This window comes from Hordeum vulgare, chromosome 7H (genome assembly GCF_904849725.1).
Source record: "Hordeum vulgare subsp. vulgare chromosome 7H, MorexV3_pseudomolecules_assembly, whole genome shotgun sequence".
Taxonomy (NCBI): domain Eukaryota; kingdom Viridiplantae; phylum Streptophyta; class Magnoliopsida; order Poales; family Poaceae; genus Hordeum; species Hordeum vulgare.
This window is the reverse complement of record NC_058524.1, coordinates 596,484,367-596,509,701: the sequence shown is the minus strand read 5'-3', so window position 1 is coordinate 596,509,701 and position 25,335 is coordinate 596,484,367. Positions and strand designations below refer to the sequence as shown.

The 25,335-nt window shown below is 40.5% G+C and overlaps 1 protein-coding gene and 1 non-coding gene across 2 annotated transcripts; both read left to right on the top strand.

Moving 5' to 3' along the window:
• Positions 1–18,611: 18,611 nt before the first annotated feature.
• Positions 18,612–24,400, top strand: LOC123409258 (peptidyl-prolyl cis-trans isomerase CYP59-like). Its single transcript, XM_045102207.1, has 14 exons — positions 18,612–18,728; positions 19,390–19,494; positions 19,687–19,804; positions 19,897–19,947; positions 20,044–20,135; positions 20,500–20,599; positions 20,712–20,831; positions 20,929–21,006; positions 21,270–21,316; positions 21,392–21,447; positions 22,401–22,441; positions 22,710–22,815; positions 23,463–23,595; positions 23,675–24,400. The coding sequence occupies exons 1-14, from the start codon at positions 18,631–18,633 to the stop codon at positions 24,207–24,209; spliced, it is 1,680 nt and encodes a 559-aa protein (XP_044958142.1). The 5' UTR covers positions 18,612–18,630; the 3' UTR covers positions 24,210–24,400.
• Positions 24,401–24,958: 558 nt separating this feature from the next.
• Positions 24,959–25,080, top strand: LOC123414355. Its single transcript, XR_006614345.1, has one exon. It is a non-coding gene; the product is annotated as a U5 spliceosomal RNA (small nuclear RNA).
• Positions 25,081–25,335: the final 255 nt, after the last annotated feature.

Genomic DNA, 25,335 nt, shown 5'->3' with positions numbered 1-25,335 from the left:
TGTGCTCTATGCGGTGCGCCAGAGGGCACTAGTCACATCATGTTCTGTTGTACCCCCGGCTAAGTTTCTCTGGAGTTATATCTGAGATCGCTTTGGATACAGCTAGAGTCCTAACTCTATGTTTGATATCTTTACGTTGTTAAAATCCACCCGAGGTCAAGAACGACGTTGAGCTTGGAGAAAGTTTAGTGCCTTGGCTTGTGCACTTTGGACTATTCGAAGTAAGTTGGCTATCAAGGGAACTATCCCATCCCACAGCGCTGACTATATTTTCAAATGGTTTCTATTTTTACATCATTGGCAGCTTCTAGGGAAGAGGAAAGACAGTGATGCGGTGGCAAACATTCTTCCCAAGATCATGCCGCTTCATGTCTAGCTACCATAGGAACACTTGAGCTAGATCAGTCTGTCTCGGTGACGTGCCCTTTTATGAGTCGTACAAGGATACCCCTATAAAGCAACACATATTCTACAATGTTTTGACTATAAGTTGTAAAATTCACAAGAAATACGCATATAAGTGTTGTAGCATATGCGTTCTAGATGTTTAACTCGTGACCATGGTGTCCTACACAGATTGCAACATATCTTATATGTTGTCATATATATGTGTTGTAAATTATATTTTTTATGAAATTGAAAATATCTCTACTAATAAAAATTAATATTAATTATACACATATATGACATATAAAAATTAATATTGTACTTTATTGTGGCGTGAAAAGTAGAATCAGCGGGCCGGGCCTGTATTCAACGCTAGGAATCCAGTACTGCATATAGCTGAGATTAAAAAAAAAGGACTACATATAGTTTCTGCTGGGACTATCGTGGAATCAGCCGGCTAGGAATCCTGTATTCCAATCATATGCATATTGCGTACTGGAATCCGCTCTAGGTATTCCACGCTAGGAATCCTGTATTTCAATCGTTCAAAAGAAGAGGGACTTGTATCTGCATACTGGAGAAAAGAATCAGTCCAATAACAACCTACTCTGCACATCGTGCGACTCAAATCAACATGAAAAAAAAAATCTCAACGAAAAAACAGTAGGAAAAAAAACCACGCACGGTCGGTCAACTCTCTCTTTCTCATCTCGCGACTACTCGACCAGTCGCCTGAGCCAGCCAAGCAGGCCGCCTAGCCGCCCAGAGCCATCGGTAGATCGCCCCGTGACCTGCCGCTGCCTGCCCCGCTTGGCGCCCGACCGGCCTGAAGACTGACTCCCGCGACCTGCCGCTGCCTGCCCCGCTTGGCGCCCGACCGGCCTGAAGACTGACTCCCGCGACCTGCCGCTGCCTGCCCCGCTTGGCGCCCGACCGGCCTGAAGACTGACTCCCGCGACCTGCCGCTGCCTGCCCCGCTTGGCGCCCGACCGGCCTGACCCGACCGGCTTTTGTTCACGCAGACGCACACGGCGCACCGCTACGCAGGAGCGCGCCGTGTTGACCAGACTGCTGGAGCCGCCCACGCAAGTGTGCTCGGCGGTCGCGTCCTCAACTATTGATCATCCAGTCCTGTCCAATCCGATCCCCTGCTCAGCTCAAAGAGGTACCTCATCCTGTCATCCCGTGATCTCTGAATCTTATATGCAGTAACAGCCTAGTTTGACACAGAGATTCAGAGATCGGCTAGTTAGTTTGACAGAGAGATTCAGAGATTGGCTAGTTTGGCAGTGTAGTTTTTGAAATACCGTAGTATTCGTAATCTTTGGTATTATAATGTATCATCAATTAATACTACATAGTTTCTGAAAACATCAATTTTCTCTGTTTTAATGAAACTACTGATATGTTTGGCTGCTACTGTTTTACAGTATTTTTTGACTCCTTACCCAACTGAATCTGACTTAGCTAGCTATACCTAAGGAGCTACACAACTAGATCAGTAAGTGCGCGCGGCGCTGACTTAGGAACTTGCGGACGCGATTAATCAGACGAAGAATAGAAATTAATATCATGTTTAACTAGTGTGGAGCATGCTATACAGAGGACTGAATAAGTAATATGTTAATTGTGCTTACAAGTTACAAATCAAGCTGCTTGGTAGTTAAGGACAGGATGACATGAGTGTTGTTTTTCTCAGTTTGAGACAAGAGTGATCTGGACCTCTTTTTATAAAACATATAGAAAAAACACTATATCAAGAATACAACTGATTATGAAACTACAGTTGTTGGTTTAGCGAAACACCTCACAGTATTTAATTTCTTTTGTAGAAACCATAGTATTCTGATAATACTTTGTATCCAAACAGGGACCGATATTTGTTATTTTTATGTAGTGTGCAATGGATTTAGAATCCACCAAATTACTATTGCGATTTCCAAGAGAGAGTACACAATACTCAGTTGGTGTAGATGAATTTCTGAAGTTCGCATATAAAGATATACCAGCAGATACAATGATCCGATGTCCATGTGAAGATTGTGTTCACACTTCAGTACTATCAAGGGATGATGTTCGTGGCCATTTGATGTGGAACGGAATGCTTCAGAGCTATGACAAATGGGTGTTTCACGGTGAGTCTTCATCCGATCACAATGATGATCCACAACCACAACCTGAAACTGAAGGAAATGCTAAATGCGTGAAATGATTATGGATTCAATTAGGAAAATATATGATGGTGATGTGCCTATGAGTGATAGTGCAGATTTTTCAAATCCACTTCCAGATGGAGCAACTAAAGAAGCAGAAGCATTGTACAAATTAATTCAAGATTCAGAGAAGCCTTTGTGGCCAGGATGTGAATTGTCTCAGCTTTCCTTACTTTCAATTTTGTTCAATACAAAATCCATGAACAAATGGTCTGATAAGTCATTTGGAGATCTACTTAATATTCTGCACATGGCTATTCCAAATGGAAAAGCTCTGCCCCAAAAATTTTATGAGGCCAAGAAGATCATATCGAAGTTTGGATTAGGATATCAAAAAATTCATGTCTGCCCAAATAACTGTCACTTGTTCTAGAAAGATACAGACAATGATGATTTTTGCTCTAAATGCAAGGCTTCTAGGTGGAAAGATAAAATGCTCGAAACCAAATTAACTAAAAAGGAAAGAAAGAGAGCTACACCAATGAAAGTTCTGAGATACTTTCCAATCAAAGAGTGGCTGAAAAGGATATTCATGTGCAAAGAAACAGCAACTCTAGCTCGATGGCATGATGAAGGGCGCATTAAGCAACATGGAGTGATACGACATCCAGCAGATTCTGAGGCATGGAAGAAATTTGATGAGAAGCATGGATTTGCATATGATTGTCGTAATATCCGGTTTGGCCTAGCATCAGATGGATTTAATCCATATGGGATGCTGAGCAATAAATATAGTTGTTGGCCAGTTGTGCTAGTCATGTATAATCTGCCTCCATGGCTATGCATGAAGAAATCTTATCTGTCATTGCCTTTAATTATTCCTGGACCTAAGAGCCCTGGAGATAAGATTCATGTTTTTATGCAGCCTCTTTTGGAAGATCTGAGAGATCTCTTTGTGAATGGGATGACAACCTATGATGCATCCCAACAGAGAACATTTAAACTCAGGGCGGCTGTCTTGTGAACCATAAATGACTTCCCAGCATTAGGAATGCTTGCTTCACATATGGTGCATGGAGATTATGCATGTCCACCTTGCGGTGCAAATGTATGGACCAAGCGCTTGAAATATGGCAAGAAAGCTTGTTTTATGGGTCACCGACGATTTCTGCCACCTGATCATGAATTTCGTAATGATGCTTCTGCTTTTGATGGAACAACTGAGAATAGAACATAGCCTATAACCTATTATGGTCGCTCTGTATTAGATGACATAGCTGCATGTGGAGATTTTAGTACCTCAAAAACTTACAAAGGAAAAAGTAGCTTATTCACATTACCATATTGGGACAGTAATCTCCTTCGAAATAATCTTGATGTGATGCATATAGAGAAGAATGTGTGTGATAATATTTTAGGCACACTTCTCAATTTGGATGGGAAGTCAAAAGATAATCTACAGGCTCGTCAAGATCTTGAAGATATGAATATTAGAGAGGAGCTCCATCCAGAGAAAAAACCTTCAGGCAAGTATTACTTGCCACCAGCTATCTTTACCATGTCTAAGAAAGAAAAACAATTATTCTGCAAAATTATCTATGGTATAAAAGTTCCTGATGGATATTGTGGAAATATATCGAAATGTGTGAATTTTACTGAAGGAAAAATTAGTGGCCTCAAAACACATGATTGTCATGTCCTATTGCATCAATTTCTGCCAATTGCTGCGAGAGGTATTCTTCCAGATAACGTTACAGCAGTACTATTTGAATTGTCATCATATTTTCGAGGCATATGTTCAAAAGTTCTTCATGTTGATGAGCTTGACCGTTTGGAAGAAAGAATCAAACTTACACTCTGCAAAATGGAGATGATATTTCCTCCTGGTTTTTTCACAGTTATGGTGCACTTAGTTGTCCATTTAGCAAGTGAATGTAAAATAGGAGGACCAGTTGCATATCGGTGGATGTACTTCATTGAAAGGTAATTTAATTCATATACATTGGTTACTTCTTACAATCTTCACTCCTAAACTTTTTACAATCTTTTTTTTTTGCATATACATTTATAACTTATTGGATACATATGTGCATAGGTATCTTGGTGAGCTAAAGTCCTTTGTTCGAAACAAAGCTCGTCCAGAGGGTTCAATTGCAAAATCTTTTTTAGCGGATGAGTGCATGACATTTTGTTCAAGATATCTACAGGGTTTCTCCACCAAGCATAACCAACCATCCAGGAATGATGACAACCCAGAGGACTCTGAATCTTCACTATTTCTACAACAATCGATGTTGTTTCCTCAAGTAGGGAAACCATTGGGAAGACCAATGGTATACACTTTAACGGATAAGGAAGCAACACAAGCCCATAGATATGTGTTGTTCAACGGTGACGCTGTGAAGCCCTATTTGGAGTAAATGTCATGCCACTACCTCTGCATTTGTTAATTAATAAGTTTTGAACTGAAATTGTGCTTGTTTATATTTTGTAGAGAACATGGGGCTTATTTGAGAAGGAAGAATCGCAAGAAACGCATAGATCCAAGGACATTTGAGAAGATGTAGCATGAGCAATTTCCTGAATGGTTCAAGGATCATGTAAGTACAATGATTCAGTTTATTTAGGATTAGAATGTATCTTATGCACTCTATTATTTGTGTTCCTATAGGTGATGCAGTTGGAGAGGGAGAAAGGTAGTGACAACATTGGTGAGGAAATTAGATGGTTGGCCCGTGGTCCACTTGAGGTTGCAACGAAACATAGAGCATTCAATATTCAAGGATACAGATTTAGACCCAAGCGTTATGACAAAGTAACTCAAAATAGTGGAGTTGTTGTGACAGCAAAAACACCAAGCTACTCTTCTGCACGTGATAGAAACCCTATTCTTGAAAATGTCATGTATTTTGGAAGGATTGTGGACATAATTGAGTTAGACTATTTCCGAAAAATTTTAGTGGTGCTATTTAAATGTGAATGGGTTGATGTTACTGAAGGAAAAGGTATGCAAATAGATAAGTATGGGTGTAGACTTGTGAATTTCTCTAGTCTAACTCACACTGGTAAAAATGCTGAGGATGAACCTTTTGTATTTGCCAATCAAGTTGACCAAGTATTCTACATGGATGACCATCTTTATCCAGGATGGTCAATTGTTTTGAAGATGATGCCTCGAGATAATTTTGATATGGGTGAAGAATGGAATGATGTGGAAACAGAACCTTATCATGTCAGTAAATTCTTTCAGCTTTTTGATACTGTCCATCAGAAACAAAATTGGATGAGAAGAGATATAGAGGGAGAACTGTAGATGCTCCTATAGTGTCAAATGATGACACAATACCTGAATAAAGGTCAGGTTACAATCTGATTTTATTATTTACATTCATAGTATCATTGTTGTAATTTTTGTCATTTTGGACAGGAAACTTACCACTCTATTGCTTCTGAATGCAGGTTCGATGGATGATGTAGAAGTCACCTATCTAAAAATGCGGAGCCTGGTTAAAGTGATTCATTAGTATTATTGCTATTTTTTCTTTGATGTGCATGCACTTTCTAGTTCAGATAAGAAGATTTGTAGGCCGTGGATGCTTTGGTTTTGTCTTGTATGTTTGAATGGTTTAATTTCAGTTAAGTCAACCGAGCGCTCAAATTTCTTTATCTAAACTTACTGTCTCTGTACATACCTGAGAAAATCGTCACCTTCAGTTAACTATGTTTCACTGTGTGCTATTTAAGTTCCTCTTATAGGTAGCTTATATGAATTGTCGATCGTGGATAACGTTTGGTGGAGCGCATGACCAGGATGTAGGCCGGCCGGAGGTGTCACGCACCACACCAGGCAACGTCGCTGCTGTGTCTGTTTGGAGGCATAGGGCCAAGTTTGAATTTCCACTGGAAATATATTTGACAAAATTTTGTATCCAGGCATAAATAATTTCATTTTTGAGCGTTAGAAATAAAATTGAAATAAAAGGCAAAATTAATCAGCGCTGGACTTTGAATCGCAGGCATTTTTTTTGACCGGGAGGAAAATATTATGAGATCACAAAATAATAAGGCATGACAACATATAAGAAAGGTTTATATTTTTATTATAATATATTAATGATATTTAAACACATATACAATTAAGTATGCGTGCTCAACTTCTCTCGAATCGGCACCAAACCCGAGGAAGTTTGTTGGCATCCGGACTCGTGCTAATATACGCAGTCCCATCAAACCCTTCTCCTGTGCAAATCCCTCTCGAAACTGTACGTACGCATCGATGCTAATCATCTAGTCGAGATCAGACATGCTTTACAATCTTGTTGGCGATCGCGTGCATACTTTTTTTGGCCGGTAGGAAAATATTATGAGGCACAAAATAATGAGGCATGACAACATATATGAATAGATTTTTTATTATAATATAAGAATGATATTAAAACACACATGCACAATTAAGTATGAGCGCCTAAATTCTATCGATCAGACACCAAATCCGGGGGACGTTGTGGGCGTCTCGACTCGTGCTAATAGACGCGGTCCCATCAAACCCCTCTCCCGCGCCAACCACTCTCAAAACCGTACCTATGCATTGATGTCGATCAGCTACTGCGTGACTTCACGACCTTGATGGCGGTCAGAGCGACTAGACAGGACGGGAGTGTGGTGCCACTTAATTGCAGCGCAGCCGATGAAGTAGGCTTCTTGATCGCTGTGTTCATATTGAAACAACATTGACTTTGAATCGTAAGCATAATTTTTTTGACCGGTTCCGAAATATTATGACGTCACAAAATAATGAGGCATGTCAGCATCTAAGAAGGATTTTATATATTTTTGTTATAATATATAAAAGATATTAAAACACACATATACAATTAAGTATGAGTACCCAAATTCTCTTGAAGCGGCACCAAACCCGGGGAAGGTTTGCGGGCATCCGGACTACTGATATATACGCGATCCCATCAAACTCTCTTCCATGCGAACCACTCTCAAAACTGCACCTGCACATCGATGTCGATTAGCTACTCCAGTGCAAGCATCTTGTGTGGTCTTTTGACCGATCATCCTCCTTTATGCCGTCGAAGGAGGTGGGACTTTCTCTCATCGGATGGTGAAGAGCATCATCAGCTGCCCCTCTCGATGAGGATGTCACAACGGACGAGGAGTTCTAGTAGCAGTTTGAGCTCACTCCAAGTTTGGCGCCGCCCTCATCACTGCCCTTGTCGCCTCACTACTAGCATCGCCGCCCTGTTGGTGCCCGCTCAGCATGAAGCAGGAACCATACCCGGCAGTCATGAACTCACGAGGGGCGCCTCATGCATTACCTCAACGCGGTAGCGGTAGAACATCGTCGCGCGATGCCCTAACGACGACAGAGTGAGTGGACCGGCGCAACGTGCTTCACCATGCCATTTTCAGGATGTCGGATGTCTCGTCAGACTAGGTCCTCGCAAATTTCGCGCTGGCGTAGGCCTATGCACACCCTCACGGGAAGGGGCGGACGAAATGGGGCGACGTCCATGGTCGACATTGGCCTCTGCATGACGAGGGGGGAAGTTGAGTGGCTACACCGTGTGCGGCACGTCGCAGCCAATCGACACGTTTTGAGTAATAGATAACATTATTAGTTCATCCATTTTGCAATTTGTACAAACATAAAAAAACACATTGTTTGGCATAAATATATGTACAAGTGCCTATTAAGGGTCAGATGATAATTAAAAAAACTTATGATTTTTCAGCTAAGTTTGTAGTCGTTTCCTTTTATTTATTTATTTTGTATCAAAAAATTCCTTTCCTTCCATTTTCTCCCGCTAATAGCCACTAATTCTAGTCAAAAGAAAATAAGTACGCGCTCGCGAGGAGGTAACCACGCCAGCAAAATCGGAAACCTCCTCCTCCCCTCCCCATATCAAAAGGCAGTTCCCTTCCTCGGTTCCTCCACTTGTACAAAGGATCCATTCTCCAGCAGATTAGTCATTGCCTTTCCTCCCTCCCGAGTATCATAGCTCGCCCAGCTGATTCCACCATTGTTGTTGAGGGGCACAAGAGGCGTTTGTTCAACAACTGGGACGGCAAGGTGGCAAGCAGATCAATTCCCACACCCGATTCATAGAAACAGAAGGTAAATACTAGTATTCGACTTGAAGATTTTGCCTCCTCCTCCCTTTTTGGTCCAGATCTGTCCCTTCTATGCTTCCGAATTACTCTCTTCCTGATTGAATTTGACCGTGCACACCAAGTGTTTGATACTTGTCCTCTGTTATTGATTTAGAATTTTGGGGAGTCTTCAGATAGATTGGATTGCTTATAACAACTGCTGGGGAGTCAGGTGCGGACGCGGTAAGTATTTCAATCCAGTTTTCTACCATTACTACCTTGGTGAGTTCAATCTCTTCATAGACTTTGTGTATGGAACTCCAATTCTGATTATGATGTGCATGTTGGTAGTATATATTGATTCTGATTATGATGTACAAGGGTCTGGTTTGTCTCAGACTCTCAGACACACAGTTACTGAATTCTTTGGGGATCAAATTCAAGTTAACATGAATTAATCCAAACAATCAGGTCCCCTTTTTTTCATGGGAATATAGCTTTGCTGCAAGTACAGACCAGTAGTCCACTGATGGAAACTCGTCACTAACACCCAATCCATATTCATCTAGCCACTCACACTTTGCCAAAAAAGATGACAATAATGTGCAGTAGTAGTAGTAGTAGTAGTAGTATATACGTACGTAGCTAGTTAAGGTTGCTGCTCTGTTGTGCTTGCCGCATGAGCTGCTGGAGCCTGGCCTCCAGCTCGGCCTTCTCGGCGCCGAGTCCACTGATGGAAACTCATGAGTAACACTCAATCCATATTCATCCAGCCACTGGCACTTTGCCAAAAAAGATGACAGTAATGTGCAGTAGTAGTAGTATACCGATCCATATTCATCTAGCCACCGGCACTTTGCCAAAAAAGATGACAGTAATGTGCAGTAGTAGTAGTATATACGTACGTAGCTAGTTAAGGGTTGCTGCTCTGTTGTGCTTGCCGCATGAGCTGCTGGAGCCTGGCCTCCAGCTCGGCCTTCTCGGCGCCGAGCCGATCGTTGTCGCAGCGCACGTCGCCGCAGCTCCTCATTGCGCGGTTGAGCTCGTCGAGGAGGCGACGGTTGGCGCCGCGGAGGTGGGCAACCCGCGCAGGCAAGCCCCCTTCCGGATTAGTTGGGTTAGTGGCCGTGAATGGCGGGTGGGTTGTGTGCGTGAGGCTAGTGTCATGTGTATAAGTATCACATCTGTTGGGATGACTGTCATAAGCCCCAAGTAGGACCACAAAATATTATCTTTTGCATAAATTATTTAAAGTTTTGGTCATTTTAATGTTGCAGAAGATATGTCAAGGACAAGAATTAACGTTGTTGAATCCAATGAAGAGTATATGATGGAAGAACCAATTGAACATCATAGTTTTGGTGAAAAAGATCTCGAATCATCCGATGTCCATGAAAGAACTACTAATGGTGAAGAAGGCTTCACCGATTGTGATGATGCTGATGCGGATGAAAATGAAGATGGTAAGTTTGTTTCTCATAGTTACCATCCATGTAGCTTTCTTCTTTCTATAGCATGTCTATGTTTTAATTGCCTATATATAATTAGAGCCAGAATAGTCATGATTTCTACTTTACATGTGATCGGTGGAGAAAAGAGAACTGTACGTATCATGATGGTACAGGTTTAAAAAAAAATTGGCAGAACCTTTTTTTTTTGCATGCAAGTCCCAGCGGAAAAAGACTTCTCGTGCCCTTGTGGAAATAGACTTTCAATTGTTAAAAATAAAATAAAATGATAGACTTTAAAAAACTACAATGATAGACTTCCTGATTACATACATAATTAGATTGGCTTTGTGTCGTGCCTCTTATTAAGATTCTATACGTGCCGTTTTAAGGAAAGGTTGGGTACATGTGGCCGGATAATACATGTAGCTAATTCATATTTTTATGTAGTTGTACCTAAGAACACATCTATCAATTCGGTATAGGACCCATATCAGTTTTTTTTTCCTTTTAGATCGGAGAAGTCCGATATGATTCTTAAAAGGGACGTGCTGCTTTATTAGGAGCGTTTTTCTTTTTTGCTTGTTACGTGTTGGATTTCAGTAAACTGTACATAACATTGTTCTACGTAACCAAATCCGATTCATATTCTCGTTGCCAAGGTTACCTTTTTTTCCTGCTCGTTGTGTAGGTTTCCTTTTTTTTTTTGCTACAGGGAGCTGAGTAAATCTAGTCCGTTCATATTTCTTAACTTTTGAACAGTAAATCTTTGCCGTTCCTTTTCTATTGTTTTAAGTATATAATAGAAGATAGATAGATAGATAGATAGATTCATCGTCGTAACATATAACTCATGGTTCTATATATTCAGCTGAAAATGCAGAAACAAAAGAGCGTAAGAAGAGGAAGCTAAAATATATTTGGAACCTTCCAAAAGGAAAAAAGGATAATGGTTCGCTGCAATGACATAGATCAGCCAATTGGAAAAGAGGCTAAACACCTTGGGGACTTTCTTGGCTCAGTTGCAAGGAATGGATCATTGTGTTGTTTGAGCTACAAGGATTGGAGATTGCTCAAAACTAAAACAAATGTAAAGGCTATAATAGATCAAGTGAAGGTAAAATTTAGTCCATTAAATATCTTTTACTAGCTTCTTCTATGTTGCCTTATATTGCATTCACTCTATTTATTTTGTAACTTTTGTGCAGATGTGGTTCCTTTACCTTCCTCGCATGGAAAAATATATATTGAAGACAATTGGAGACATATGGAGGCAACATAAGTCCGATCTGAAAGCAATGTATTTTGATGAGAAAAAGAGCACCGAAGCCAATTACAACAATAAACCGAAATCGGTGACTCCGGACCAGTGGAGATCTCTAGTTAATCATTGGACAACCGAGAAAGCAAAGGTACTTAAAAGAATTCCATTTTCAACTTTCCTTGATCGACTTTATACATTCTTGTGTAGATACCATAAAAGATATGCACATACTTACTTCGATTCATTCTTTGGTAGGGGCTTAGTGCTATAAATAGAAACAATTGTTCAATGAGGAAGTCTACACATACTAGTGGGACAAAAAGTTTCCCTCGTCAGAGGGAAGAAATGGTAAAATATACTAACTTCAAGCACCCCTTTTCCATTCATGTTTTCTAATGTAATTCATGTTCACATTATGTATCAACAGAAAGATGCAGATCCTGAAAAGAAGTACCCTCATAGGGCTCACCTGTTCATCCATACGCACAAGCCGAAAACTTGCAAGAACAAAATCATTAATGCTCCTGTGGTACATTTACAAGTCTCACCACTCGTATTTGAATTTGATATTTTGTATATTCTTATTATTTACACTGTTTTTTTATTTAGGAGGAGTTAAAGGATATTATGGATAAGAACCCTGAATTAGCAAATAACAGCGATGGAAAGACTGCATGGAAAGGAGATGCGTTGAACAAAGTATTAGGGGATGACAAGCCTGACCATGTACATGGTTTGGGACTAGTTCCAAACCCCAAAAACTTTTTGATGTTTCTACTTCACGTCTATTCCAGAATACGCATTTTACTTCGGTGGAAGATACACCAAATGAAGATATGCTAGCTTTTAGAGTTGAAATGGAAAAATTACAAGAAGTAAATAAAAATCAAGATGCTAAAATTATGGAACTCGAGGAGAAGATGAGAAGAATGGAAAGACGACCATATCAGGTAAATTTCTAACAACTGTAATCATCCTTCATTTTGTGGACTAACCTTTATGTATTCCAATGATAGGAAATTTCATATCCAATGGCTACAATTGGGATCGAACCTTCGGTCAATGGACACAACTCAAACAGAAAAGTTTGTACCTTGTCAAAGTACACAATAAAACTCCTCATATTTCACTCTAGAAATTATTTCACAATTATTTATGTTATGCTATCTGTAGAGAGTGCTTGCTCCTCCGGTTGATGGACCCCAACTTGTTAAAAAACCATCTAATTTACACAACAAGCCAAGTATGTCAAACGATTCAGATTTACAAGTATCAAACAAGAATTCTGTTTCAGATAAGGTTTGTCTACTTAAAGTCTTAAATAATCTTTAGAACCTGTCTTTGCTGAGTTTTAAATTGTCGTGCTTGCACTTTTTGCAAATTTGATATACAATAACTAAAACTTGATGTATATCATTTTATCCTAGAACAAAGAAACTATGGTTCATAATGGTGGCAGTGCACGACAACTAGAAAAATGTTTTGCTGGACACAAGGTATCATTATAGTCCCATATAGAAAATCATGATCAAACTACAATGCAGCCATGTTTATGTGTTTACTTGTTGCCATCTCAGAATGTTGTGCGAAATCAAGAAGCTTTTGATCATAGTTACACTGCTCAGCAAGGGGAAACAAATTCTGCTGCACATAAGGTATGTTTCTGTTACCATACACAATATGTTCAAAATATATTGCTCCGTTGTTTATGTATCTACTGGTTGTCTTGCTATCAGAATGTTGTTCAGAACAAAGAAACTTTGCTTCAAAATGTTCGTACACAGCAGGGAGAAAAAACGTTTGCTGCAAACAAAGTGGTATCTTTTCATAATCGCATACACATTTATGTTCAAATTATAGTGCTAAATTGTTTATTTGCTATCAAACTCTTGTCCAGACCAAAAAAACAACAAAAGGTGCTACTGTAAGTAGTAAGAGTGCTGAGAGTGGTTCATTGAGCTGGTTGGGTGCCAGTGAATTACGTGTAAGAGTGCTCATTCATTTCATATGTTTCTATGTTTTGTTTCTGTTTTTTATATGGTTACTTTGATTTTCGCGAGCAGGTAGGAACTAAAGTATTCTTGAAGAGCCTAATAAACATAATAGGGACGTAGCTCTTGCTACAATTATAAGTTGTGATCCTAAATTTAAACTTGATGGTGCTGAAATTGGAAATGAATATTGGGTGGTGCATGTTGATATGGCACTTGTGAAAACTGAAAATTTGGTGCGGAGTCGCAAAGACTGCAATACTCTCGGTAATGCAGAAAAAACAAAGATTGCATGGCCCTCAACCTTTGTACGTGACTAATATCTGGCCTCTATTACTACTTGCATTATGTCAATGCATTATGTATTAACAGTTCATTTTTTGTTTGTAGATTAAAAAAATAAATGGATGACTATATGGATGCGTGGCAAGTGTACTGCATTGATGATGTTGATGTTCTGTTTCATGATGCGGACGATGATAGATTCTTTCAGATTTAGTTATGTTGTGTGGATGACATTCCTGTTGGATGTTGTTCCTCAATTAAATTTTAGTGAAGTTATAGGGGTGTTAATGGATGCTTTCAGTTTAAGTTTCATTTTCAAGAAAATAGTTAGATTATGCATCACATCTGATGATGTTCCTCTTGTAATATCATTGTAATCCAACAATTTTATCTCATATATGATTTCTTCCTCTTATCAATATATTATCTTGTTTTTGCTTCACTTGAAATACGTTATTACACTAAGCATTTTACATAAATACACCTATATAATAATTATATAATAAATAATAATAATAACAATAATAATAATAATAATAATAATAATAATAATAATAATAATAATAATAATAATAATGCTTACCTATGCCAACACTTAAGCGTTGGAAATTCTCCGTTGCCAAGTAATGAGAATTTGATTCTTGTACATTAATCAGCAATGTATAGAACTGTTGTAGAAATTCGCTTTATCCGTTGTAGTCTTGCAACAGTTCCATTTACCAACGGCGATATAAGCGTTGTATTATACGCTAGCAACACTGGATAAGGCAACGCATCTCAAATCGTTGGTAAAGACACTTGCAACGCATATATGAGCTTTTAGATACGGAAAAAGCGTTGCTATAGCGAGGGTCTTGTTGTAGTGACGTCGTGCCTTGTATTCGTGTGTTTTTAATCTTTGCTTTAACTTTCCATCCTTCTGGTTCATGGTCTCTAAACTCCATGTTAGTATCTTGGTCGTTATTGGCTTCATCGGTTTAATAAAGCCGGATGCTTCTTGAGTCTATTTCTAAAAAGGGAGCCACTACATAGCGGCGCAGCACATAGGTTTTTCGATGCTGCGGTTTTTTTCGTGCATGCAAACTAATATGCTAGCATGACATCAGCAAAGATTTATCTGATGTTAAACTTTAAAAAAGTTTTATCTCTTAAACTATAAATCTAGTTGACGGTCCGCTTTCACCATCAGCTTTCTCGCATCGAGATCTTTGAAACTAGATCCCATGTTGACATGTTTCGATAATTTTTTTTTCGTCGATAGTTGCCAGAATACTATTATTTACTTGTCACAATATTTGTAACATAGTTCTCACATTAAATTAACTTGGTATCAGGTTTATGAATGTCGATATACCCCACTAAAAAACTTGATTCATTGTGCTTGTGCTGGTTCATGCATTTACTTGCTTATTGTTAGTGCTTTAATAACCACTTTTTAGCTCCACATAACACTGCAATACTTAAAAGGTGTAAAATTATTGTCCCGGTAACTATGTATAATTTTTGTGACAACTGCACATCCGTAAGATGACAACTATGATGACATAAATGTGGCAACTAGGAACGATGAAAAAAAATCAACGAAACATGTCAACATGGGATCTTATTTTGAAGGTCTCATGGCGACGAACCTAACGGTAAAGACGAATCTTTAATCAAATTATTAATCTGTGAGATAAATCATTTTTTCAGCCCGCATGCATGCATGCATAGAGTTCACATTGTTGTGGAGCAGGTTGAAAGGGACGGGTGCCTTTTTTTAATGCTCGGACATATATGCACGCGAAGGAGAGGGTGCGGCGGTGCTAATTAGATTTTTTTCCTTTAAAAAAGAATCACCACCAAACTAAAAAAGATGGGAAAAACTAGATCTCAAAGCAAAATTTGGATTGAGGGTCAAGCAATCCGAATCGAATATGGATGCTCTCAACAAGCGAGCTAACTCAACCCTTCCTACGATTCAAAACAAAAAAACCTCTGCTAGCCCAACCCTTTTTCTTCTAGTTCTCATCACGGAATTTTTGTTAAGGCTGCCCGTAATGGTAGTATCATGCATGCCAACTAGGCAATTTCGATGAGGTGACATATAATTAAATGAAGAAAGAGAGGGCTGAGGCTGGTTGTAATGGGTAGTATCATATACTAGTAAAAATCCACTAAGAATTACACTGCAATAACCTACAAAAGAATTACAGTAAAAAGCACTAAGAAATTATAAGAACATAAACTACTAAAATACAAAGAAAGTCCACTTAGCACCCCCTGAACATCAAAAACACCAAAACACTACAAAAACTAGCTACCTCAAGCAAATAACACCTAATAGCACTTGATATACGCGGGAATAACACTAACTATAAACAACAAACAACAAACAAACCAGAAGACACTCAACTCTAGGTTTGTTTGCTGACCATGATACATCAAAACATCAGAGGGGTAACAACTATAAATAAAGGCTGCTAGTACAGACCACTAAATATGACTTACAGGATGAAGACGCTCGTTCTGCTACTCATTTGCGACAAGGACCAGCTGGGCAGCTTGGAGCAATATACTAAATGGACAGTCTAAAACCACTAGGAACAAATACAGTGTAAAATCAAGTTGCAATTACAGTGTAAAACAATAGTGAAATACAGTGAAAAAACACTAGGGATTACAATGTAAAATCAAGTGACGTTTACAGTAAACCCATAGTGAGCCACAGTGTAAAAACAATAGGAATTACAATGTAAATTGAGTGAGATTTACAGTGTAAATCCATAGTGAATGACACTAAAATTACAGTGTGAAATCCCTGAGATACACTGCAAATCCACTAGAAATTACAATGCAAATCCATCGCAAAATTACAGTGAAAAAACACTAGGAATTACAGTGTAAATCAAATGAGATTTACAGTGTAAATCCATAGTGAATGACACTAAAATTACAGAACAAAATCCCTGAGATACACTGCAAATCCAATAGAAAGTACAGTGTAAATCCATCGCGAAATGACAGTGTAAAAATAGACAGGGAGTTACATTGAGAAGAGAGTGAAATTTACAGTGTAAATCCAAAGTGAATGACACTAGAATACAGTGCAAAGTCCATGAGGAATATACACTACAAATCCATAGCAAAATTACAGAGTAAGATACAGTAAATATAGACTAGGAGTTACAGTTTAAATCCTAGCAAAAAAACACATAGCTACAATGATAGCAAATAGCACAAGACCACATAAATCCGCTAAACAGCGAAAAATACACTACATAACCATAGCAAAAATACAGAGAAAAAAACAACAAGGAGATACACAACAAATCAACTACGAGATACAGGCTAAATCCTAGCAAATAACACTTAGCTACATTGATGGCACAAGGATGTACGCTGTGGATAGGACATGACAGCAAAAATACACTAAACATCAAAAAATACACTAATCAGATTTACAGACCACAAAGGAACTTGGAGACTTGAACAGGAAACAGAACCAGACCATATCCATCCGTGAATCCACAGCATATAGACAGAATCAGATCAGGCACAACCTAGGAGAACCCAACACACACAAATAAGAGAAACCTACATGCACACCACATGGATAGATCACTAACACATACTGCTACAACTAGACAAGCCAATCTAATGACAGAGTAACAATAAATCCCCATCGCGAAGCCCTATTACAGTCACCTCGCCTTGGAATGGAGTGGGACAACCGGACCTAGGAACTCTGACTATCTACTCCTACCACAGGCCAAAACAGCGCCGAAATCTGCCATGGCAAACGAGAAAATCCGCGCCGAAATCCGCCATGGCAAACGAGAACCCATACAGGGAAAATACACACACATCAACAACAACAAACTAACAAAACCATACGACCTACCACTCAGATCTGTTGGGACTAACAGAAAATAAAGGGAAAATACCAGATCAGAAGAAGAAATCGGGGGGAGGGGAAAAACGGGGCTGAGGATGGTGCGCAGGCCGAGATCCCGTATCCAGCAGACAAGGAGGTCTACAGAGGAGCGGAGCCGGCGGGGGAGCGGGACGGAGAGCGCAGACGAGTCAATACCAACCACCTAGGCCGAACGAAGAGATGCAGATCCAAATCGCCGTGGCTATCTCTCTCAAGCTCTGTTCTGGAGATGCGTGGAAGAAATGGCAATAAGGAAACGATACCGACTGGAAGGGACGAGACAGCCGAAGCGACCGACGCGGGCTAGTGAGGGAAAAATAAAGGGTTGGGCTGAAAATTTGAACGAGTCCGATAAGAAAGCACACAGCAACGGAAAAGAAAAAAAGAAAAAACACGAATCTTCAAGCAACAGATCGGACGACCCAGAAAGCGGATGAACGCGAACAAAAAACATCCGGCTGAAAATTAGCGATCCCGAAAAAGAATCACCACCAAACTAAAAAAGATGAAAATAAACTAGATCTCAAAGCAAAATTTGGATTGAGGGTCAAGCAATCATAATTGAATATGGACGCTCTCAACAAGTGAGCTAACTCAACCCTTCCTACTATTCAAAACAAAAAAAATCCCTACTAGCCCAACCCTTTTTCTTCTAGTTCACAATGAACATGGACGGAATTTTTGTTAAGCGTCCATGGCGCTTGTGTACCCAAAGCATGAACAACTTGCTCTTTTGAATTCCCAGCCGTCATGTTTTTCCAACATAAAAAATCCCAGCCGTCCGATCTTCCACGGACGGCGTTGATCTACTAGATTCCCGTGGAATTCTCCCCGGAAACGTACTTTTCCAGAAAGCCCTCTCGAGTTTCTGCCTCTCCATTCCAAGCCCTCCTCGGCGGGGATCGATTCCAAAAGGTTAGGGTTGGGATTGCGACGGCGTGCCCTCCTCGGCGGCGCTCCGCCGGCGCCCGAATCCCCTCTCCAATCCCCAGCGCCCACGAACCCCCGCCTCCTCCTCGCTCCCCCTCCCCCTCCCGCGCCGCACCCGCCGCTGCGGTTCGCCTGCCGCCGGCGAGGCGCGAAGATGTCGGTCCTGATCGTCACGAGCGTGGGCGACATCGAGCTGGATCTCCACACCGACCTGTGCCCCCTCACCACCAAGAACTTCCTCAAGCTCTGCAAGTAAGCACCCGCACCCAGGGCTCCTCCGGCCCACGGGTTCCAATCGATTGATTTCGCCTTATTGAAGACGCTGGCCGGGCTGGCTCGCCGGTAGTTTGCCTGTAATTTAGGGTTGCGCAGTGCGTGGATTGGTTCGAGATTGCCTGCAGCTGCGGCCCGTGTGCCCCCGTAGCTCTGCGAATGCTCCGCCGGTGCTCGGGCTGTTCCCCGTTGCAGATGTCCTGACCTGCATAGACAACAGCATGGTGATGCTGTGAGCATTTTCATGAGGTCAGCCCCGGATTGGGGATAAGAGGATTGGCGTCTGATTTTATTACCTCACTTATAGCAAGCGGAGCTCTAGTCGCCATCCTAGGGTGCGCTGGAGCATTTGCTCCCTGAAGCTTAGAGCTGTTGTCATCATAGCATAATCTCCTATGACATTATCAGGACTGAATTGAGATTGTGCTGTAGGTCATGTGTGCCTTAAATGTGATGCAGCTCTTGTGCGTCTCTAGTGGCTTGTTTCCACCCTGCTGTAGGTTTAGGATTCCGAATTACAGTGATTATAGATGTGTGTGCTGTTCTTACCACAACATAAAGGAAAGCAGGAGTTCATGGAGTGAGTTGTTTATTAGTAATCAAGAACTCATTCTCTGACATTATGCTTTGACTTGAACAGAATGAAGTATTACAATGGGTGTCTGTTCCACAAGGTGGAGAAGGATTTCCTGGCACAATCTGGGGACCCTACTGGAACTGGCAGTGGTGGTGATTCCGTGTACAAGTGAGCATTGTTTTACCGAACTCTCATATATGTGTTCGCCCCAACTTATGTTTTTGTGTGCGTGCGTGTGTGTGTTACTACTTACTAAGCTCTGAACCTTATAATTTGGTCTTTTGTGTTCGATATTTACTTGAACTTAGGCTGGCTATTGCTGTCAAAGATATGCCTGAAAGCTGAATCTTCTTTCTCCAGGTTCCTCTATGGTGATCAAGCTCGATTTTTTAATGATGAAATCCGTCCAGAATTAAGGCATTCAAAAACTGGTACTATTGCTATGGCAAGTGCTGGTGAGAATTGCAATGCCTCACAGGTACAATATTACAACGCTACTGATGTTTGATTTTTTAGGGACCTAGGTCTGCCTGTTTCTAACTCATTGATATCTATTTTTTATTTCTTTAGTTCTACATCACTTTGCGGGATGATGTCGACTACCTTGACGACAAGCACACGGTTAGTAGTACCTTATTCACTGTTTTCTTTTTTCCGGCTGGGTGAGAGGTTGTTAATTGCTTCAGTGAGTTCATCGCTTTATTCTGTCAATTGCAGGTCTTTGGGACAGTTGCTGAAGGTCTTGACACACTGACAAAGATAAATGAAGCTTATGTTGATGATAAAGGAAGACCGTTTAAGGACATCAGGTAGAATATTGTTTCACACCTGTGGTAAATTGCATCGTTAGGACTTATCTGCCAAAGAACGAGGCTGTTTGATTTGTTGCCCTTGAGAACCAAAAGTTTGCCAGCCTTCTCAAACTATAGCTGCTTAATTTCCTTATCTGCTATATGGTATGATGCCAAAATTTTAGGTTATGTTCTATCTACCCCCAGTTCATTTTTGGAGTCAAGTGTGGCCCAAACCTGAGCTGCCAATTCAGTCTGCAGAATTTGGCTTGGTTTCCATGGGCTACATTTGGGCACACGCCAAATGTACCTTTTTTTTCCAGTATTAACTTGCTTTCATTCTTTCTGCCTGCTAATTGTTCACTAATTTTTTTATTGACAGGATTAAACATACATATATCTTGGATGATCCTTTTGATGATCCTCCTCAGCTTGCTGAATTTATTCCTGAGAATTCTCCATTAGGAAAGCCACATGATGAGGTAAGTCGAGTTATGTCATTTGTGTTCATTTCAGTAAGATCTCGAGTACGAATGCACCTGTCTCAGTGACATCCTTCACCATATTTTACCTTCTCGGTGTGCAAATTCACAGGTTGCAGAAGAGCGCCTAGAGGATAGCTGGGTCCCTCTAGATGAAACAGTGGATCCTGGTCAGCTTGAAGAGTTAATCCGCTCTAAAGAAGCACATGCTAATGCAGTGATCCTTGAGAGCGTAAGTCCTGGTGTCATATCAAAACCAACACCTTACTCGTTAGTACTCCTAGTTACCATGTCGTGTTTATGACTGATGAAACACCCGTTGTATTCAGGTTGGAGATATTCCAGATGCTGAGGTTAAACCACCAGATAATGTCTTATTTGTTTGCAAACTCAACCCAGTGACACAGGTTAGTATTAGTTTGTAATTGTTTGCATAATTTTCTGCTCCTTTAGATCTTTCTTTTATTCATGTTATTCTTATCCTGCTTTGCCCACAGCTTGACATTAAGTACATTTGTGCTGCCTTTTTACATGTAGATTTTCTTCTGACACTGTTGTGGTTAAGATGCTTAATTATTTGGACGTCCTAAACTGAACTTGTTACTTTTTGCCCATCACCCTTAAACAATGTTTCTGGATAAGTAAGTTGGCTACTTCAATCATTTTGCAGGATGAAGATTTATATACAATCTTCTCACGTTTTGGAAGTGTGACATCGTGAGTGCCTTTCTTAACCTCAACTAACATATGCATCTCCTCGTTTATGCTCTAACTTCACATCCTTGGTTTCAGAGCTGAAATAATTCGTGACTTCAAGACTGGGGATAGTTTATGCTATGCTTTCATTGGTATGCTTATTCCCTCTAAACTTCTATACCACAATGATATGCCGTAAGGGAGCAATTGTGTAGAAATAGCAATGTTTTATTTATGTAGGGAATCTGGGTTCCAGTTTGTTCATCGAACAGTTGCATAGCTTTGGCCATTTAGGCCTACAATATGGTCGATGGTGTATGCATGTTTAAGTTTCAAATGTCATAGATACAATTGCACCATGTAGTTTGCTAACAAACTGGTAAATGGATGTGTGGATTAGCAGCAGCAGAGAGTCCAAACAGAGGGAGATTTATGCATGCTTGATGTTACTAGTCATGGATACAATTGCATAGTGTAGTTTGCGACTGGTAAATGGACAAAATTTCTTGTGGATTTGCAGCATCAGGGATCCCAACAGAGGAAGACCATGAGTCTTTTAGGGAACACTACTGTATTAAGGATGTATAGGATTATATGAGTCTAACATGTTTGGACTTCAAATCATGCTAGGGTGTGCCTAAGGGCTACCCATGCACTACATAAAGATGCCATTTCATAATCAACCAAGTATGAAGAAATCTATTTTCTCCGACTCCAACCTTTGTCTACCTATCTCCCTACAACCATTCCATCTGGTTATCTTCAGCAAATTTCGTCAACAGGCAACTGTGATGTTGCTTCATTCCCAACAACTGAATCCTCGTTGAAGAAAATAGGAAATAATAAACATAAAAGATATTAGCTAATTGTGCAGCTTCAGTGTGCTGACTTTTATTTTAAATAATAAACGAAAATCTTAGATGCAGAGAAGGTTCTAGATGGCACAATTGTTATCTTAGGGTCCAATTTTGGTATAGTATAAAGGCTACAATCGTGGTGTACTAATATGTCTTTTACGACACTTCTTGTTCCACCTGTATAAATCATCGTAGATGCACATTTTAATAGAAAATGCTAACTGTTTCTTTTGATGATCTTTTGTCAGAATTCGAGGCAAAGGAGGCATGCGAACGTGCATATTTCAAGGTTAGCATCCAACCTGTATTCCTGTAATTATACTTACAGCTCCTTCTATCATAATTGTCCACTAATTTGTATTTTATTACTTAACAGTTTTTGCACTAGTGTTCTATGTCAGTTACTCTTCATTGATGAAAGTCATAAAATTGTTGGTGCTTTGACAATTAAGTGTCGTCTTACAATGTTTACTCATGCCCTACAATTTCATTGATTATCGTATTTCCTATGGTAGCACTGTCTAGAGAACACTACTTACTTAATGCTATGCTTGCAGATGGATAATTGCCTGATTGATGATCGGAGGATTCATGTTGATTTTAGTCAAAGTGTTTCAAAATTGTGGGGTCAGTTCAGACAAAGTAAACGGAATGGAAATAAAGGTATAGGCCCTGACCATGGATTTTTTTTTTCTTTATGATATTGTTTTATTGTCATGAAATGTGGATACTCTTTAACCTCTGATGGTTAGTTGGGTATGGATACTATCACACAACAGCACTAGATGAGAACCGATTATGTGTCCTACAACATCCGAAGGGAAATGTGAATTCGTTTAAGAAAACTTCTGAAATTGAACTCTACTGCGAACCTAATTCTAATTCCTATGTAAAATCACATAAGTGGAACATAGTCAAGGATGTAACAGTTCCTTTGCAACCAAATATGGCATCATTCTTACTATGTTAAATGGCTCTTGTTGAATTCGTTAGAAAAAACTTCTGGAGCATGCTGATGGTACCAAGAGAAATGCCTGGAAAATGGTATCATTGACCAATAATTTTTATTGGATTGGAGAGTATTGCAAAACTTTGTTAGACAATTGGAGATATGAACAAGTAGCTGCACGTTTTTCTGCCTCCTGGGTCCCACATATCAAAATCAGATATGTGTGGCAAGTTCTCCTTGAGCTTTACAACGTGTGTCTACAATTCTGATATTATGCCCGTCATATTTATTGTTTCTTGTTCAAGCACCCTGTAGCAACTCTCAAATGAATAATGTGCAACCCTGCTATTTCTTATTGCAGATGGTTGCTTCAAGTGTGGTGCTCCAGATCACATAGCCCGAGATTGTGACCAGGATGGTGAGCAGAAACCTAAAGCCCCAAATTATGTTCTGAAAGATGATAACACTCAGCGAGGCGGGAATAACCGTCGAAGGTCACTTTTCATCTCTTCTCTTAGACAATTGCTTTTACAGCGTTGTTGCATGCTTTGACAATCTACTCTCATGTTGCAGTTATGATTTCGTCTTCGAGGATGATACTGCTCGTCGGAATACTGACCGAAGAAAGGTTCAAAAAGTAGATGACCAGAGAACGCAGCTACCGCCTCGTGGTGACCGCGATAGGAACGGCAGCAGGGAGAGAAGTCAGAGCCACGAGAAAGGAGGCCTGCAAAGCAAAGAAGCTGTTGTGAGCCGAGGAGGTCAGAGGCCAGACGATCACCACAGTCACGACAGATCCGGTGGTCGAAGCTCCGGTAGGCATGACGACCGTGACTACAGCAAGCAACATAGCAGGAGCAGAAACATGGACGGCGGTGAAGAAGACTATAAACGGAGATCAGGATCTGGTCGATACGACCGGGATGATAAGCCCAATGGCGAGCGGCGCCACAGGGATGATGATGACCGTGGGAAGGGCGATCGTCACAGGAAAGACGAGCGTGACCGCAGGGCACGGAGCCCTGATGCTGATAGACACAGAAGGGAAGATGCCGGACACCGCGAGGCAAGCAGGCACAGGGAGAGGCGGCACCGGGATGATAGATAGATGTTGGCTGCTGTACCGCATGCCAGTTTTGCCCCTGCCAGTTTTCTGCTTACGCTGAGTTTGTGATGTAGCTTGAAATCTCTAGCCGTAGACTGTAGACTGTGTAGACTGTAGACTGTATAATATATGGGAGCTTGGAAAGTTTTCATCGCATGTTCATTTTCGGAATGTTTGTTGTTTCTAAATCAAAAGGGACGGTTTGTTGTGTGGAATCGGACCGGTGGGTTCATCCTTCAACAGTTTATAACTGATCTCTCGTGTGCTGTACTAATGATCCCATCTGCAATTTTTTGCAAGTGAAATGAGAACCTTACCTTTCCTTTTCCCTTCAGTGATTTCTGTTAACAAATGAAATGAGAATGTTGCCGATTTCATTCTTAAAATGCTCTCAGGCAATGCTTGTTTCGTAGGCCTTCTCTTCAAAAGAAATAAAAAGGTTATCACAGGTCAGGCAAATGCGCAAGTCTCTTCGTCGAACAGCTTAACACCGTTAAAAGCGTGCCTTTTTTTACCCCGCAAAATCCGGTCACGAAATAGGACGAGGGTGTATGAAGTTTCTCAAGTACTCACTACGTTAAATAACTTTTTTTGTAACACGTTCGATAACCTTTTTGAAGCGACATGGCATGGCAGCGCTCCCCAGCGCGGGCAGAGAGTTGGAATAGTCCCACACCGCTGCCGCTGAAAAGACGAGCTCAGCATCCGGCTACAATATATAGGCCGGCACCCGCTCTTGTTGAAACTCAAGCAGCTGCGTGGTGGGCACAAAGCGAACTATTCTTTCGCCTTTTACTAAAGAATACCGTGTGCACGCCACACATGTGCAGCATACTCTAATTTTTATAGGGTGGCTTTCTCTCTTTGAGAAGGCCCCCAACAAATCAAAAGTTTCAATTTTTTGTTGTTTCTTTGTTCCCCTCTACCATTTGATGTTTCGGACACCTCCTCCAAGGGATCACGAAATTCCTCCTTTTTTCCCTATATATGTAGCCCTTAGGGCGCCGTTTAGACTTGAGTTTTGTTTAGATTACAAGTTCGTCATAGCTGTAACTTCGCATTCTTCGTTTGTGTTTCACGACCAGACAAAGACGTCACAGAACCCCACCTTCATTAATAAAGCTTTCCT

Coding starts and splice junctions, on each gene's coding strand:
- LOC123409258 (XM_045102207.1), top strand. CDS start 18,631: ATGTCGGTCCTGATCGTCACGAGCGTGGGCGACATCGAGCTGGATCTC. Junction 20,832..20,928: donor ATGCAGTGATCCTTGAGAGC/GTAAGTCCTGGT, acceptor CGTTGTATTCAG/GTTGGAGATATTCCAGATGC. Junction 23,596..23,674: donor GGCGGGAATAACCGTCGAAG/GTCACTTTTCAT, acceptor CTCATGTTGCAG/TTATGATTTCGTCTTCGAGG.